General features: G+C 34.8%; 1 protein-coding gene across 4 annotated transcripts in view; it reads left to right on the forward strand.

Moving 5' to 3' along the window:
• Positions 1-19160, forward strand: part of ZNF280C (zinc finger protein 280C) — a 63830-nt gene that overhangs the window by 32508 nt on the left and 12162 nt on the right. For all 4 annotated transcript variants that reach the window (XM_033116209.1, XM_033116217.1, XM_033116201.1 and 1 more), the window contains 5 exons: positions 4333-4553; positions 7854-8011; positions 8693-8793; positions 9553-9699; positions 15639-15770. In XM_033116209.1, the coding sequence (XP_032972100.1) occupies positions 4333-4553; positions 7854-8011; positions 8693-8793; positions 9553-9699; positions 15639-15770 (759 nt within the window). The remainder of the gene's footprint in view (positions 1-4332; positions 4554-7853; positions 8012-8692; positions 8794-9552; positions 9700-15638; positions 15771-19160) is intronic.

Consider the following 19160-nt stretch of genomic DNA (forward strand, 5'->3'; position numbering starts at 1 on the left):
AACCACAAGGTTTCCGGTTCGACTCCCACTAGGGATGGTGGGCTGCGCCCCCTGCAACTAACAACGGCAACTGGACCTAGAGCTGAGCTGTGCCCTCCACAACTAGGATTGAAAGGACAACAACTTGACTTGGAAAAGTCCTGGAAGTATACACTGTTCCCCAATAAAAAATCCGGTTCCCCTTCCCCAATAAAATCTTTAAAAAAAAAAAAAAAGATACATTGCCATTAACCCCACCCCAAATACTCCCCCTTGCTTCGAACACACTTATCCCACCATTCTTGCTACTTTTTTTAATTAAAATTTATTGGGGTGACAATGGTTAGTAAAATTATATAGGTTGTAAGTGTATAATTCTGTAATACATCATCTATATATCACATTGTGTGTTTACCAACCAGAGTCAGTTCTCCTTCCATCACCATATATTTGACCCCGTTTACCCTCAGCTACCAACCCCGCACCCCCCTTACCCTCTGGTAACCACTAAACTATTGTCTGTGTCTATGAGTTTTTCTTAGTTTGTCTTGTTCCTTTGTTGTTTTCAGTTTTATATCCCACATATCAGTGAAATCACATGGTTCTCAACTTTTTTTGAAGCAGTTCTAGAAGTCCTCTGTCATGACTGTCTGTAGTTGTGCTTTTGTGGCTGTCTCCGTGTCCTGAATCACTTTGACTTTGGGGAAGAGCCAGAAGTCGCACGGTGCTAGATCCAGTAAATAATGTGGATGAAGACACATCGTGATGTTTTCATTTGACAGAAATTGCCATTTATAAGAAGCGATGTGTGACACGGAGCGTTGTCATGATGGAGGATGATTTACGGCACACTTTAAAACACACCTACTCTCAACTGTAGCTCGCACCCGACTGACGGCACCAAAGAAGTTGAAACTTGTCACACACTGTTAGATTGATACACTGCTTCCCATATTGAAGATCCCTGCCTTTCCGTTGGATGGCACTCGGCAGCAGCATTCACTGTATGTTTTTACACGACGGAAAGGCTCCATGTCACACATCGCTTTTGGTATGGCAATTTCTGTCAAATAAAAACATTATGGTGTGTCCTCATGCACCTTATCCACCTGATCTGGCACTATGTGACTTCTGGCTCTTCTCCAAAGTCAAAATGACCATGAAAGGTAAATGTTTTGAATCGATTCAGGACCTCAAGGCAGCCACGACAGCACAACTAAAGACACTCATGAAAGAGGACTTCCAGAACTGCTTCAGGAAGTGGCAAGAATGATGGGATAAATGTATTTGAAGCAAGAGGGAGTATTTTGTGGGGGATTAATAGCAATATGTCTTTTACTGTAATAAATTTTTTATTTAAACATTCACCATATGTTTTTATCATACCTCATACAGTGAGAAAGCTCACCAGTCTCCTTATTATATGCCTGGTTCCCAATACGAATAGCAAAGGAAATAATTTTTATTAATTTCTATTCTCTTTGATTTTCTACATATACAGGTGCACATAAATACATTTCCCATTTTATACACAAACCCATGGCATATTATATATACTACACCTGGAGAAAGTGGCAAACATTCTCTAACATGTAGTTTTTATTTATTGTACCATTGCTTGTGATTAAAACTACGGTAAAGGGCAGGTTGATGCCTCAGTTGGTTAGAGTGTGAGCTCTGAACAACAGAGTTGCCGGTTCGATTCCCACATGGGCGAGTGAGCTACGCCCTCCACAGCTAGATTGAAGACAACAAGCTGCCGCTGAGCTTCTGGAGGGGCAGCCAGATGGCTCAGTTTAGAGCGAGAGCTCTCGACAACAAGGTTGCAGGTTCAATTCCTACATGGGATGGTGGGCTGCACCCCCTGCAACTAAGATTGAAAACAGTGACTGGACTTGGAGCTGAGCTGTATCCTCCACAACTAGATTGAAGGACAATGATTTGGAGCTGATGGGCCCCAGAGAAACACACTCTTCCCCAATAAAAAAAAATTTAAAAAACAAAACAAAAAACTACAGGAAACCTTTACATTTTAGCTTATACATTTTTATATATCAGTTAAACTTTTATAATATTGCAGTAGGGATTTACATTTTGGGAAAAAAATGTGAATTTTAGATTACTGTGTTTCCCTGAAAATAAGACCTAGGCGGACCATCAGCTCTAATGCATCTTTTGGAGCAAAAATTAATGTAAGACCGGGTCTGACCCAGTCTTATAATAAAATAAGACCAGGTATTGTACTTGTTATGTTATGTTATGTTATGTTATGTTATGTTATGTTATGTTATGTTGTGTTATATTATGTTATGTTATGTTATGTTATGTTATGTTATGTTATGTTATGTTATATTGACCTGGTCTTATAGTAAAATAAAACTGGGTCTTATATTAATTTTTGTTCCAAAAGACACATTAGAGCGATGGTCTGCCTAGGTCTTATTTTCTGGGAAACACGGTACTTGTGAATGGTCTTTTGCTATTACTATACGTAAGTAGATTACTATACAGAGATAATGTTTTCTTCCAAAGGAAAAATATTTAGAGCATGAATCAAACATCTTAGTGATCTAAGACACATTACTAAGCTTTAAAATATTTTATTTAATCCTCAGAAAATTATTTCAGATAGATCTTTTTCTCATTGTTTCATAGCCAATTAATTGGCATAGCTGAAATTCATACTTCAGTTTATGATGGCAAAGCCCATTTTGAAAATTATATGGGCTTTTTTCTTGAGTGTTACTTGGAAACTCGAAAATAAGGGGTGTTTGTTTTTAGGTTATGGAATTTGATAGTTATCAGTCAGCTACTGTACTAATATGTTATTTAGTTTTCTATATCTTCACTTACCGTGTTTCCCCGAAAATAAGACCTAGCCAGACCCTCAACTCCAATGCATCTTTTGGAGCAAAAATTAATATAAGACCTGGTATTATATTCATTACAAGGCCCGGTCTTATTTTAATATTTTGTCTTATATTAAAATAAGACCGGCTCTTATATTAATTTTTGCTCCAAAAGACGCATTAGAGCTGATGGTCCGGCTAGGTCTTATTTTCGGGGAATCACAGTATATTCGTCTACTTGTTCAGTCATGGTTTGAGAAAGCTCTCCAAGTCTCACATTACCACTATTTTCTTTGATATCTTCCAATTCTGTTTTATGGTTGTTGCTATTTAGGATGTAGATAGATCTATCTCTTTTAACTTCATTGTAAATGTACTTTTTAGCGTTTTTATAAAGTGTTCCTTTTTTGGCCTGAGTTCTATTTTGCTTGATATTAGGCTCACAACCCTTGCTTTCTTATTATGTTCATTTGCCAGTTAGATTCTTTTATCTTTTTTTTTCAACCCTTCCAAATCATTTTGTTTTTGGTATGTTTCTTGCTTTCACTGGAGTTTTTTTTCTTTTGTGATCTACATGAAACTTTTTTCAATGGTTGAGTTAAACATTTATATTAGTAGGATAGATTTAATTGGCGTGATAGGTTTAATTGGTCTTGATTCTATCACAATTTTTGTTGTGCTTTATTTTTTAAAGTGTTTCACTTTGTGGTTGCATTGTGTGTATGTAGTTTGTGTTTTTAGGAAAGTTTATATTTTTGCTATCTAGTTATTCTTAAAGAATTCTTCTAGACAAAATGCTACAACTGAAAATTGTGTACAATAAGTGAATTGGTTTCACCTCATTGGAAATAAAAGGCTCACATATGAAAATATTCCCTATTAGGGTCAGTTTATGTGCAGTGTTGATTTTATTCATGAAGTTGATTTCCCCTTCAGATATTTCAGCATCCTAAACAGAATGTGTTGAGGTTTTCAAGATGTAAATGATGCTTCTTTCTTTGTGTCCCATACATTTTCAGGCACCTTGAGTCTGGGGAATGTCAGGTTACCTGTGCTCAAAGTCCAGTTCCAAACAGGCTTTACTGAAATACTACTATGTTACTTGATAATTAAGCATATACATAATGGCATATAAAACTACCTTCCCTTTTAAGCTATATCTTGACACAGATATGAAATGTATGATTTTGGCCAAGGAACAAATTAGTTTTAGATATTTGCATCTGAAAAGTTTAATTACAAGGGAAAAGATTCATATATAGCCATCCTTGATCTTAAGGTTTTTGAAGTTATTTATTAAGATAATAAGTGTTTATTGTTTGAATTTTTTAGACCATATAAAGAAAGAAGCCAGTGTTTTGGTGAATATTTTTCCAGATATATGCCAAGCATAGTTTTAAATGATGTGGCCCTAGATATAAACACAGAGTCATTTTTTTGGTATCTGATTTTTAAAAGAGATATAAATAAAGCTTACATATGTGTTTTTTTTTTTCTCTTTCAGCGTTGTTGTCCAGACATGCTAAATACATTTTTGGAAATGATTAAAGTAGAAATTTCAAGTACTGAAAATAAAGATAAGACTGTTACAGAGAAAGGAAAATTGATTATGTTAGTTAGTGACTTTTACTATGGAAAACATGAAGGAGCTGTTGATGATGAACAGAAGACTTATACAACCTTTAAATGCTTCAGTTGCTTGAAAGTTCTTAAAAATAATATTAGGTATGTAAATATTTATATTTGTTTTGAAATTAGGATGCAACAGATGTAAATATTGTATCTTTATTTTTCTGTGTCATCCTAGATAAGTGATTTTAACACTTTGTACCAAGAGCAAAGGCAGATTATCTTGTTGAAAGCTTTTGTCCTTGTATTTTAGGAGTTTGACACTTAGAGCCACTTAGTTGCATTTCTTTCACATAACTTAAGAAAGGACAAAATTTATTTTAATGTTGGGGAAAATCACTTTTTTCTGTATTTATCATTGAACTAGAAGTTTTCGTGAGACATTTTTATTTTTGAGCTACTTTTGAATCTTTTCCTATCAGATGATGAACAACTTTGTCCAGTTTGACCTACATACCAGTCTTATTTAATGCCCTAATTTTTCAGTTGCTATTTATATATAATTGTTAGCACACTTACTTTGCAGAGAACGTGATCTTTTGTGGTGATCTTGAGAAGAATACCAGTTCTGTGAAACATATCTGCTTGGATTTTATAATTTAACATGTTTTTTTTAATTTAACACATTTTAAAAGTAGAGGTTTAATTCTTAATAGAATTTTGAAGGTTTATACATGTGTACTTTCAATTTCAGAAAATTGTACTTTACAATCTTTGAGTTATATGGCATATATACATACCTATCATCCTAAGTGAGATAGTAATAATAACAAAGTAGCAAGACATATTGATTGGTGTTTTTCATTGATTATACTGTATAGCCTGGCATTGTTTTTCAACATTTTATTATAATTTTTTTTTCAAAGGAGGGCACAGCTCACTGTGGCCCATGCGGAGATCCAACCAGCAGTCTTGGTGCTGCCAGCCCCATGCTCTAACCAACTAAGCTAACCGGCCACTCCCTATAAAATTTTCAAAATATTGCCATTGAAAAGTTTTTACCGTCAACATCTGTATATTTACCACCTCAATCCTACCATTAACATTTTATTATACTTGTGTTACCACATACTTATTCATCCATAGACCCATCGGATTTTTTTTATAGTTTTCAGAGTAAATTGCAGATATCAGTGCACTTCCCTTAGGTAAGACACACACACACACACACACACCTATATTGTGACACACACGTAAACTTTTACCTTTGATAACCATCATTTGTAACTAACATTCTTAAGCATCATACAGGTCATTTCTGAGCCCAGCATTTATTTTATTTTCTGGTGAATTCTTGGGTCCAGAATGAAATACATAGAAAAACGCTGAAGTATACTGTAATATATGCCTAAAACTAAATTATGAATGCTATGCTTATGCTTAGGATAGGGCTTTATAGTTTTTAAAGACCTTTCAAATATTATTCATATGAGTTTTCATACTGTACCTTCTTTTTATCAATCCCTAATCTCCATCAATTGCTAACAGTCCCAGCAGCTTCACAGAAGAGAAATTGTGCTTTGAGATGTAACTCTGAAACAATGTTACGATAGAACTCTGTGACGTCCTTCCATATTTTTACCATTTTTATAGTAAAATCAAAAAATAATATTAGAAAATTTGGTAGAATATGTGCAGAAAAGTGGTTCACTGGTTAAGTTCCTTATTAAACTTAAATATTATGTATATAATATTGGAAGTTCTTTCAGCAATAGCTTTTTGGTTTTTGCTTTAAGATTAGCCTTTTAACACTACACGAAATTTTCTTTTTTGTTTGTTTTTTGTGTTTTTGTTTTCATGTCAAAGGACTGGTTACAGATTTCTAGATGATCAGAACATCTAGAAATTTTAAGTTAACCATATTTTATAATATCTAGGAATTTTGTAGCATTTTCAGCATATTGCTCAGTACATGAAACCTGAACAGTAAACACTGATAAGGTTAAACAACATTTTACCTTAATGGTTAAAACTGGGATGGTAAATTGAAGGTTTTAGAGGATGGTAGAAGCTAATAGTTCAAGATTTCTACTCTCTGCCCTGTCAACGTGTAGGATAATTTTTTCCTACACTGTCACCAAAACCAGTTAGGACTAGTTTATTCTGAGAATAGCCTTGTGAGGAGTTTGCTTTTTACCTCTCTATCTGCTGGTTTGAGCAGTGTAAGCAGTATAATAATTGAAAGATAGCTAGTTAAGAGATTATTTTAGACAAATAGACTTTTATTTCTTAAAGTTATGAGCTGAGAGTTTACTGGCTCATGACCTTTATATGTAAATATTTAGGCAAGACTAGGATTTTTAAAATAGATTTTAATAGAGATAATGTAAAATGAAAGGAGGAAAAAAAGACATTTCAACATGTACCATAAGCAGTTCCAAAGAGAAGTCGTGTTTTGGAGTTGTGCAAAAATAAATGTGGGGTTGCTGGTTCAATCCCTGCATGGGCCACTGTGAGCTGTGCCCTCCTTTAAAAAAAATTAAAAATTTAAAAAATTAAAAATAAATGTTAAAAGCTCCATGATGGTTGCTATCTAGGTTGATGACATCACTTTATTTCAACATTATTTCCTTTAAGGACTCATAGTAAATGACTTACTATTTGGCCCAGTCTTAAAATTGTTATTTTGATTGAATAACTTTACTTTGAAATTCAGTAAAAAGTTTCAGTAAGCCCTTTGAAATAGATATGCCTATTTGTGTTGTACTCTCTGCCATTGTAGGTCATAGTTCCTTCTTCGGGCATGAAGTCTTTTTGGGCATCTGACAGTAAAATGTAGAACTAAGTGGATGGTGCTAAAATGGTCATAGCCTGCAAGTTAAAATGTACCATTTGTGCTAACAGTAAACCAGTGCCATTAAATAAAACAGTAGGTTCTTGTAATTATCAGTATTAAAATTGCTATTACATGCATTTAGAAACCAAGACACAAATAAAAATAATAATAATTTGACTCTGAAGCAGCTGAAACCTATTGTATATCTTTAAGGTCTTCAAAAGATTTCTTTCGTGACTCTGTAGCTGCTTTTGGTGGTATAGTTTCCTTCAAGTATTTTATTTTAGAATACAAATGGTATTTCATATATGGAAATGAAGCCTGCTGTTTTTCTTTACAAAAAAATAAATCTGAAATGATGAAGAGTTACAGCAAATTAGTGGTATTTCATATTAACTGTGTCAATGGATTATTTGAAAACAAAGATGCAAAGAAAAATATTTACTGAGCCACTTAATGAAAGTGATTAAAGTGCATACGTTTCTAGAGGACTTTAAGGCTTGGAGATAGTATTTTGAGTAATACAACTGCATTTTTAGCATTATGTTCAGAAACTTAGTTGTGGAGTTTTTCTTTGGTTATAAATCTAAATATTTGCACCTGTTGACAATTATTTATAGGTTTATGAACCACATGAAGCACCACTTGGAATTTGAGAAGCAGAACAGTGAGAGCTGGGAAAGCCACACCACCTGCCAACACTGCTACCGTCAGTATCCCACACCATTCCAGCTGCAGTGTCACATTGAGAGTACACATACACCGCATGAGTTTTCTAGTAAGTCATAATTTCATTGAAGTGCTAAACATTAATGATTTTGATCATCTAAACTATGAGGAGTTCTTAAGAACTCTGATAGAAAAATAAGAATTAGATTTTGTCATTAGAGGGCAAAGTTGAAAAACAAGTTTTAACTTGTAGAAACTTTTTTAGTAAAACTACTAAAATTGAAGTCCCTTTTGTAAATAGAAACTTCCTTGGCATTGCTCATGCATTGTATGTAGGGTACTAAGTTAGAAAACTGAGATTCCCTAGTTTGCAAATATGAAATCAACGGTCTTGACTTACACTCTAATAAGAAAAGTAACTGCAGTTATAATTAAAAATACCAGAGTGTGGAGTTAGACAGTTTGGATTCAGATTCTAGCTCTGCCTTTTAATATAGGTGCAAGATCCCAGGCAAGTTACTTAATCTTTCTGTGCCCCAGGTTCCTCGTATGAAAAAAATGGGGCTAAAAATAACAGTACCTCTCTCAGTGATGGGATGAGAATGAATAAGTAAGCTAATATAAGTAAAGTCCTTAGAACAGCATTAACAGAGTTAACAACTATAGAATTGTTGGAACCACCATCACTATTACTATTATTACTTGTTGCTGTTGTTATGGATGTACAAAATGAACTTTTTATTTCTATACATCCTTAAAATGGTGTAATGTGTTTTTTTTCCACTTTCAGCTATTTGTAAAATCTGTGAATTATCATTTGAAACAGAACATACTCTTTTACAACATATGAAGGACACTCATAAACCTGGTGAAATGCCATATATTTGTCAGGTACACACACATTTTATCATGTACTTAGGTGTTTGTTTAAATTTCATGTGTCACAAAATAGTATTGTTCTTGGGATTTTTTTAAACCATTTAAATAAAATGAGTGCTAAAAGTGAAGTCTCTCTTTAATAGTGGAAACTCCCTTGGTTTAACTCATGTGTATCAGGGTAGTGGGTTGGATTTGGCCTGCGGCTCATAGTTTACTGACCCCTGTAATAGACCAAAAAAAAAAAATACTCTGCTGAAGAAAGACAAACATGGACTTTCTTACCAAGTAAGGAAGAAGAGAGACACTCCAGAGAAATAGGAAATGCTGTTAGTTATGGGGAATTCAAGTAAATGTTTTGGGGCTGGTATTTTTCCAGAATTTGAAGTGGGTTCCAATAAGATAGCAAGATAAATTGCCTCTGTTATATCCTGGGTGCTATTTAAAACCCAAAAAAGAAAATACTCCATTTTATATAGCAGGAAAAGCTTTATAGGACAAGAGGTGTCAGAATTTGAAAATTCAAGTCCAGATAGGGGGTAGTAGATCCAAAAGGAAGGTTTAGGAATATATCCCCTGAATGATAACTTTTCTGTTTCAAAGATTATCATTATTACTTGCTGTGATAGGATTCTTAATTGTACAGGTAGCAGAGCTGAACTAAATAGTAGTACGTAATGTTCCTCAAAACAAGGGACTCATCATTGCTACTTTAATGTAATTGCATGTCAGTTATGAATTTTCAGGTTAACTAAACCTTCTTTATATTTCTAGGTTTGCCAGTTTAGATCATCAACATTTTCTGATGTAGAAACTCATTTTAGAGCATCCCATGAAAACACTAAGAACTTGCTGTGTCCATTTTGCCTCAAAGTTAGTAGAATGGCAACCCCCTACATGAATCATTACATGAAACATCAGGTGAGATTTAGCAGTTCTTATTTGTTCATTTTGTCTTAGTGAAAAGATGTGTGTGTGTGTGTGTGTGTGTGTGTGTGTGTGTGTATCTTCGATCATTGGTTAGATTTGTTCTAGAAGGAAAGCAAAGTTTTTCCAAACGGCACAATTAATTTACAATTTGTGCTGAATTATTTGTGAAACTTCCACTTCTTTTCTGTGTCTGCTTCCTGGTGGTGATGAGGCTTGTAAATAGGGAAAATTCTGAAAGATAAGTAGAAATAGGAGCCATAAGAGTGGAGGGGAAGAGGGAATATGAATAGAATATTTAGGTTGGTTATTTCAGTTTGTATAATTGTTCAAGGGTCTAAGAGTGGTGGGAATGGGCATGATTTTGAATGTGGTTAATCATGAGCAGGGAAAAGGAGAAGTATGAACTGAGGAGGATAAGACTGACGACTCATAATCTGGGTTGTTTGGTTTTTTTCTCTTCAAACTTTATTTCCAATTTCTAGTCCACTTTTTATTATGCAAACACATGTGGTTCTCATCAGTGACCCAGAGTAGTCTTTTTTAAAATAAAATATTAACCCCCTTTTTATTCCTGTTGTTATGCATGTGTAAACTTATTTATTAAGCATTTATTTATCACTCTTATTATAAGTTTGTCTACTTTAACATCAGCTTTGTTTTTGGTTTGCTTTATTTTAACTTTTTATTTATTTTAAGTGTGTTTTTCCAGGACCCATCAGCTCCAAGTCAAGTAGTTGTTTCAATCTAGTTGTGGAGGGCACAGTGGCCCATGTGGGGATCGAACTGGCAACCTTGTTAAGAGCACCGTGCTCTAACCAACTGAGCTAACTGGCTGTCCCCCCAGAATAGTCTTTTGTAGCAGCCAGTGACAAAGGAAACAGCAGTGGCACTTATTTCTAGATATGTGAACTATGCCAGAGAATTATATTTAGGTTGTAACTTGTTTCCTGGATTGCTTTTGCCAGTTCTATGAAATTTCTGAGATACCAGTATCAGTGCTTGTACCTTTCCCTTGAATTCTCATTTTGTGCTTGTTCTTTTCCTGACAGACCATCCTTTATTAGGGCTGAAAACTGATGAAACAGTAAGCCTGTTCTTTAGTGTTTGAAACTTAAAACGAACCATTTGGTGGTACCTTTGCCAAAATCAGCAGTCAATGAATTCACTGAATCTGATTATGTAATCAAGTTTTGCCTTCTCACTGATCAGCTCATTACATTTTCTCATTCATTTCATTGTCATGGCCAATTTATTCAGCACTGCTACTAACATTGCTTTTAGTTCTGGTCATTAGATAATCATGAAATCAACTTAGAGCTGTTAATTGGAAAAAAAGTCATAAAAGTAGCATATGCAAATACATTCAGGATCACCTGCATTGTGACCAGGATGGTACCTGCATGCTTTTTTTTTTTTTAAGCCTGGTATGCCACCTCACCCTTAAGAAACTGGCAAAATTTTTCTAGAGTTTCCCCACCAGTGTTCCATCCGATGTTAATAGGTGCTCTGCTCTAAAATTGTTCCTGGAAAAAGAAATTCAGTAAATGACTAGATTTATAAAATTAATAGTTTTTGTTTATTTTTTAAAATGAGACTTTGCAGAGCTTTTTATATGCTAAAAAATTCATAAATCTCCAAGCAAGCGATATTGTATATATTGTCCCCAAAACTTATTTGACTATTGGACCCTTTATTTGCTCAATACCTATTAACATTTCTTGAAGAAACACATGTCTTGGTGCTCTATATTTCATCTTTCGACCTTTGATTTTGAAAGGATGTATGATATATAAAGCAGTAGCTCTCACTTTTTCATTATGAAGCTTTCAATATAATTCTTTCTCCCATGCTTTACTAAGCTCAGAGTGAGGTAGCTGTGGAGGGAGTGGTATATGCTTACAGAGGTAAGAGAGATGGATGGGCCTGCTTTGTGGACTGTGTTTCTTAAAAGGTTTACCTGACCTATAGTCACTCTTCATACATACCCTGAGTTATATTTGTTAACATGCCATGTATGTAGGAAAGAGTTAAACCAGTAGGTCTGAGTTGCTCAAATCATGTACATTTCCAGAAGGGCCTACTTACATAACTGGCCCTTGGCTAATTCCTGCAAACTGAACCTTTTGTTATTAACTGATGAGTGTTTTACATGTCTGGAATCTTGAGCCATGTTGTACCAGCTTTTCTAGATTATTTTGTACAAAAAATATGACTATGATGAACACTTGCTTCTGGGGTCTGAAGATTTGGTGACTGAACTGCATAATAAAACCTGTGCTTTTAGAGTCAGGAGAGCTTCCCTGGCAAAAACAAACAAACAAACAAAACCTTTATACACATTGCCAGGGGATTGATTAAGTGTGTCCTATAAACTCCACTGGGAGAAGGCACTTGGAAACTGGCACCAGTATCCTCCAGACTTCACCCAATGCACTTTTATTTTCCTTTATTAATCCTGCTCTGTATCTTTCACTGTAATAAATGAGAGCTGTGGGTGTAACAACTTCTAAACCTTGTAAATCCTCTTATTGAATCATCAAACCTGGGAATAGTCTTGGGAACTATTAACACACCTTGGGTGCCAAATTTTTTTTGAACTTTAGAGTACCTAAGAGGTAGGCAGTCAGCAATCAATAGAAGAATGGTTCTATTAATAAGGAAGATCATCAGGCATCCTTCAAAGCACTTGCAGTTTTTATAATTGTCCAGAAAGGACTTGAAAACCATATCAGGATTATAAGCTTGTAATTGAGATGACATTAGTGTGATTTTAGACAATACAAATTGTTGAATCTATGGCCAATTTTATTCTTTTTGAAGACTTTGGTTGTAACTTTTTCCTTATAAGAATATATTATTATGCCTTGAGGGATTTTAGAGCTAACGATGCGGTTAGTACAACTTTTTAAAAAGGATGTAGGATTTCAGATGTGTTAAATAGCCTCCTTATATCTTTATAATGATAACAAGCAGGTAACATACTAATCACTTGCCATATGACAATCACTAGTTCTTTTACTTGTATTATCTTGTTTAATCCTCAGAGCCACCATGAAAAGCGGTATGTGATCATTTTCATTTCATAGATGAGGAAACAAAGCTTAATAGAGAGTTAACTTGCCCATTATCACATTCTCTAACAAATGGCAGAGCCAAAAATTGACTTAGAGCCCAAGCTTTTACCACAGAATCATATTCTTCATTACATTACGTCTAAAGGCAGATTTACAGATAGTCAGAATTAGCCTTGAAAATCCCTCAAATCACCCAAACAGTATATATTATGCTTGTCAAAAAGTTTAACACAGCCAGTTTTTCTCTATCCTTACAACAGATCACTTTTGTTTTTGGGTGAACATATCATGCTATTTAAAAATGCACTTTATTATCATCAACCTTAGCACATCGCAAGCATGCATGCATAAGAGAGATACACAAGGCTTGAGTTCAACTAAAGGAATAATAGGTTAATGTCTCCCATCTCAGGGCTCTGGACAAATGCTCATTGAGCGGAATGGCAGACATTTTGAACTAGTTAAATTGTGCCTTCTCGTGTGTACCTCTCTGTAAGTCTCTTGCTTTCTACCTCACTATTTATTTAGCAAATATTTATTGAGTGCCTAATATATGCCAGGGACTGTTTTATAGGAGTGAACAAAACAAAGTTTGTGCCTTCTGGAATTTGCATTATAGTGGGGCGGAGGAGGAGGGAAGAGGGAGAGGGAACGAATGAGTGAATTAGTCTGAATGTATATGTATGACAGCTGGTGGTAAGTGCCAAGGGAAGAAAATAACAGGATAGAGAGTGCCAAGGCTTAGAAGGTGAAGGAGTAGTTTTTGTATTTTATATGGCTTGGTCAAAGAGAACCTCTGCAAAAGAAATAAGGAACCAAGCCATATGGATATCTGGAGGAGAATGCTCCAGGCAGAGGGAACAGTAAGTAGGCAGTGAGGTGAGCATACATTTAGATGTTCAAGGAGCAGCAAGGAAGCTAGTGTTGCTGGAGCAGGATAAACAAGTGGGAGGGAGAGTAGTAGGAAATGAGGTCATATCAATAGAATGCAGGGCAGGTGGCGTAGGACCTCATAAACCAGAGTCAGGATTTTGGAGTATTATGGAAAGCTATTGGAAGGTTTAAACGTGTGAGAGATCACTCTGGCAACTATAGAGAATAGACTATTGGGAGAAAAGAGTGGAAACGAGGAGAAGGTAGGAGGCCATTGCAAGAGTCCAGGTAAGTGACTTGAACTGGTATGATAGCAGCGGTTAGAGGTGATGAAAAGTGGAAAGATTTATGTTTTTGAAGGTAGAGCTGACAGGTTTCATTAAGAGATTAGATGGGGTGTCAGAGAGAAAAATTGAGAGTGACCAACTTTTTTGTCCTGAGCAGAATGGCGTTCCCATACACTGAGATATTGGAAAGACCAAGGAACATTTTTTTTTCAGGATGGAGAGGGGGAAATCTAGAGTTCAATTTTGTTCATGTTGATTTGAAATGTGTATTAGATATCAAGTAATTACATTGAGTAGACAGTTGGATGGATGCTGTTTTAAATCATGAATTTAGATGAGGCATAGGTACAGGTAGAGAAAAGATTTCTGGGAACTATACTCTGGGGAACTTTATTATCTGTCTGTTATTTTGCTATCTGCTTCTTGACTGAGATTTTTCCCCCCTTTTTATCTGTTGAGCACATATAGGTGACTCTGTTTACGTTGCCTGTACCTATGATATTATCTAATGCACCATACTACTAAAATAGTTTTAATATGAAATTAAAATAGTAATAAAAACCCATTATATTTATACATTGCTTTGAACTTTGTAAAGAACTTTTATTTATCAAGTGCCTGCTGTGCACCACAAACTGCTAGATACTTTCATATATGTTTACCTCATTTGATTTTCCTGAGTGATTATTTGTATTTTAAATAGAAATGGTGATGTGCCTGTAGAGATACAGCTTTAGAGAAAACATTCTTTTGTATTAGTGTGTTCTAAATTTACATAGAAACACAAAATATATTTTAATTAATGAGAGCATATACATAAAAGATGGCAATTGATAGTATATAGTAGAAAGAACACTAGCTATGAGCAAGTGACTTAGCTCTCTTCTTGGATCCTGTTTCCCAGTGGTAAAATAATAACAGGGCTCAGTTTGAGAATGGACACAGTTAAGGGGCTCTCAAACAGTAGATTGGTATCAGTTGTTCTGATTTATGCTTCTATGCCCATGCTATATAATATCATAGCCACTAGCCACATATGTCTATTTAAGTTTAACTTAATTAAAATTAAATAAAATTTAAAAATCAGTTAGTTACTCTGTTGCACTTGCCACATTTCAAGTGCTCAGTAACCACATGTGGCTAGTGGACTCCATATTGGACAGTGTACAGTAGAACATTATCATCACTGTAGAACATTCCATGGGACAGCACTGCCTTATACAACCATTTCTATAACATAACTTTCTTGGGAGAGTCTGGTTAAATTTGTTTGGTTTTAGAAAGTTCAATTTATGAAACAAGTGGAAATAAGAATAATTAAAAAGAATTTGCTCTTTCCAAGGATAAAAATATAGTATAGCTCATTTTCATAGTATGTGTCTGAATGGTTTATACTTCAGATTTAAATTTAAGAAGCTTTCACCCTACAAATGGTATAGAACTTGTTTCATTGGAACCTAATTGATATAATTTTCATGTTGACTGCCCATATATATAACAAATACTTTCAAAACCCAAATACTAATGCAAAAAGTGCTTTTTATAAATGAAATAATATTTTGGTGTTATTTATGATGGGATATGGTAAAATACTGATTTTTAAATTATTTATTAGAATTAAGAGCAATTTCAGGTCCCTGGATTTGTAGCAATAGAAATTCTTTTGAATATTATTTCTAATATTATTTGTAAACAGAAAAAAGGAATTCATCGTTGTACAAAATGCAGACTACAGTTTTTGACCTGCAAGGAGAAAATGGATCACAAGACCCAGCATCGGACATTTATAAAGCCTAAAGAGCTAGAAGGATTGCCTCCTGGTACAAAAGTGAGTTTTAAATATGTTGTATTTTAACATTTTGTGTGACAATAGAAATAAATTCCTTCCTGGTTTTATCTACTGAATATAATATTAAAAATTGGCTTCTGATTGTCATTAAGATTTTAATTTTAGGTTTTATCGTATGTTTGGAATGAAAAACTTCTATCCATTCTTTTCTGGGTTGATTGACATGTGCTACAAGATATGGTCAGAAAATACAGTGAATGTTTAAATTATTTTTAAAAATTACTACAGTGAAAGACACATTGACATTAGTCCCCCTCAAAATACTCCTCCTCACTTCAAACACATTTAGCACATCATTCTTGCCACTTCTGAAGCAGTTCTGAAAGTCCTCTTTCATGAGTCTTTAGTTGCACTGTCGTGGCTGTCTTGATGTTCTGAATCAATTCAAAACATTTACCTTTCATGGTCATTTTGACTTTGGGGAAGAGCCAGAAGTCACATGGTGCCAGATCCGGTGAGGCACACCATAATGTTTTTATTTGACAGAAATTGCCATACCAGAAACGATGTGTAACACAGAGCCTTTCAGTTGTGATCAAAACATTCGGTGAATGCTGCTGCCGAGTGCCATCCAAGAGAAAGGCAGGGATCTTCAATACAGGAAAACAGTGTGTTGAACCTTAGTAACACTGTGACAAGTTTCAACTTGTTCAGTGCAGTCAGTTGGGTGTGAGCTACGGTTAAGAGAAGGTGTGTTTTAAAGAGTGCCGTAAGTCATCCTCCATCGTGACAATGCTCCATGTCACACATTGCTTCTGGTATGGCAATTTCTGTCAAATAGAAACATTATGGTGTGTCCTCATCCACCTTATTCACCATATCTGGTACTGTGCAACTTCTGGTTCTTCCCCAAAATCAAAATGACCATGTAAAGTAAACGTTTTGAATCGATTTAGGACATCAAGGCAGCCACGACAGTGCCACTAAAGACACTCACAAAAGAGGACTTCCAGAACTGCTTCAGAAAGTGGCAACAAGGATGGGATAAGTGTGTTTTGAAGTGAGGGGGAGTATTTTGAGGGGGATTAATGGCAATGTGTCTTTTACTGTAATAATTTATTTAAACGTTCACTGTATTGTTTGATCACACCTTGTGTATTGGAGCATAATTCTTTGTAGTGAGTGCAACTAGAGAAACTGTAGACTGAGGCAACAGGTTGTTTCCATATTCTTTAGGCTGTTTTTGAGCTATTTTTTTTAGCAGCATATGCGTCTGCTTCAGCCGCTAGACTATAAGGTCAGCAATCATGTTTAATTTATCTTTGTTTCTCCAGCATCTGTCATAGTGTCTTGAATGCCATAGTTGAAGCTGGTATTTCTCAAAGAAGCAAGTTCTGCTCCTGAATAGCATTGCTGTTTTAAGTGAGCAAACACATCTGGCTGCAAATTTTTGTTTTCGTTTTCCTTATGTTCATCTGTTTTATTTTATGTAAAATCAACTCTTGACTATCCTCCAGTGGAGGGATGTATAATCCAAAGTGAAATAATTCCCAAACATTTTTATTTGATTTTGAGCACTTACCTTTGAATATGTGTCTACTATTTGAATTAACTAAAATAATGTAAAGCAATGCTCTGAAGATGGAGAGTGAAAGAAGCTATCCCCTATCCTTCCCTGCAATCCATTCATTCCATGCTGGGACTAGACATGCAGATCACTAATATAAGCAGTGCATTCCTTTCTCATATCTTCCCTTTTAAGTAGTAATAATTAGTATGCTACATTATAATATCATTATAATATTAATCATGACTGGTACTATTACTTTAGAATTAAGCTTTCAGTATGCTTTTTCATTCATTTTATTATTTAATCCATGTAGCAATTCAGTGAGGTAGACAAAGCAGGTATTGTTCCCATATTATAGATGAGGAGGCTTAGAGAAGCTAGGTTGTTTACTCAAGGTCACATGGCTAGCGAGGGGTAGTATTGAGATTTAACCTTGGGTCTTTTGACTCCTTTCTATACCAAATCACAAGTGTTACATATGACTTCCTCATTGGCTTCTCCTCAAGTACATGGGGGTAGTATGGACAAATGATTAAAGAGAATGTTTTCCATTACTAACCAATGGGTATAATTTAACATTTTCTGAATGATAAATTTTATATTACCTCTCTTTAAGGAAATTCTGAATGTTACGAAATTATCCATGCTGTATGATGAATTGATGTAACCTCCACAGTAACCTTTGGAACTATAAATCCTGCCCAGTGAGCCCCCAAAGAGCAAGTCACATCTACTGGAGATCTGTTTTATAGTTACCAAAGAGTAATATAGGCCTTTCCAGAGTTATTATTTCAGGCCTTGAGCTTTAAATTTTGACCTCTATATTTGTGAAAGCTACTTAGTTATGTAAGAGCATAAAATAGCCATGGAAGGTGCTCTTTTGATAGTCATAATTTGCACTAACTCCTTGTTATCCATTTATATCAGTGTTAGCATAAATACTATCAATACAAAACTATAATATAGTAACCGTAAATAAATATTGAGGTACATTTCATCTAATTGGTATGACCATTTAGAATAAATGGAAGACTTATCTAAATGTAGCTTACGGTTGCCATTTAATTAAAGTTTTTTTAATTAAATTTTATTGGGGTGACAATGGTTAGTGAAGTTACATAGGTTTCAGGTGTACAATTCTGTAATACATCTTCTATATATCACATTGTGTGTTCACTCCCCAGAGTCAGTTCTCCTTCCATCCCCATATATTTGCCATTTCAAAGTAATGATGTTTAACTTTTTGTATTGTAGTGTTTTTTGAAACAGGTTCATTAAGATATAATTTATATACCATGCTATTTACCTATTAAAAACATACACTTCAGTGTTATTTAGCACAATCCTGTTGTGCAAACACTACTACAATCCATTTTAGAACATTTTCATCACCCGTAAAATAAACCACATATCCATTGGCAGTCATGTGCCCTATTTCCCCTCCATTGGCTCCAGGCAAACTTTAATCTACTTTCTGTCCCTATGGATTTTCTTATTCTGGACATTTCATATAAATGAAATCATATAGCATGTGATCTTTTATGACTAATTTATTTCACTTAGCATAATGTTTTTGAGGTTCATCTATATTGTAGTTTGTATGAGGACTTCCTTCCTTTTTATGGCTGTATCAGTACTCATGTACCAGCACTTATGTATCAGGACTTCATTCTTTTGTGGCTGAATATTATTCCATTGTAGGGATAATACCATATTTTATTTATCCATTCATCAATTGATGGGCATTTGGGTTGTTCCCAGTTTTGGGCAATATGAATAATGCTCCTATGAAAATTTATGTGAACATAGTTTTTCATTTCTCTTGGGTGGAATTGCTAGAAATCGAACACCTAGGAGTG

The sequence above is a fragment of the Rhinolophus ferrumequinum genome, chromosome X (assembly GCF_004115265.2).
Source record: "Rhinolophus ferrumequinum isolate MPI-CBG mRhiFer1 chromosome X, mRhiFer1_v1.p, whole genome shotgun sequence".
NCBI lineage: Eukaryota > Metazoa > Chordata > Mammalia > Chiroptera > Rhinolophidae > Rhinolophus > Rhinolophus ferrumequinum.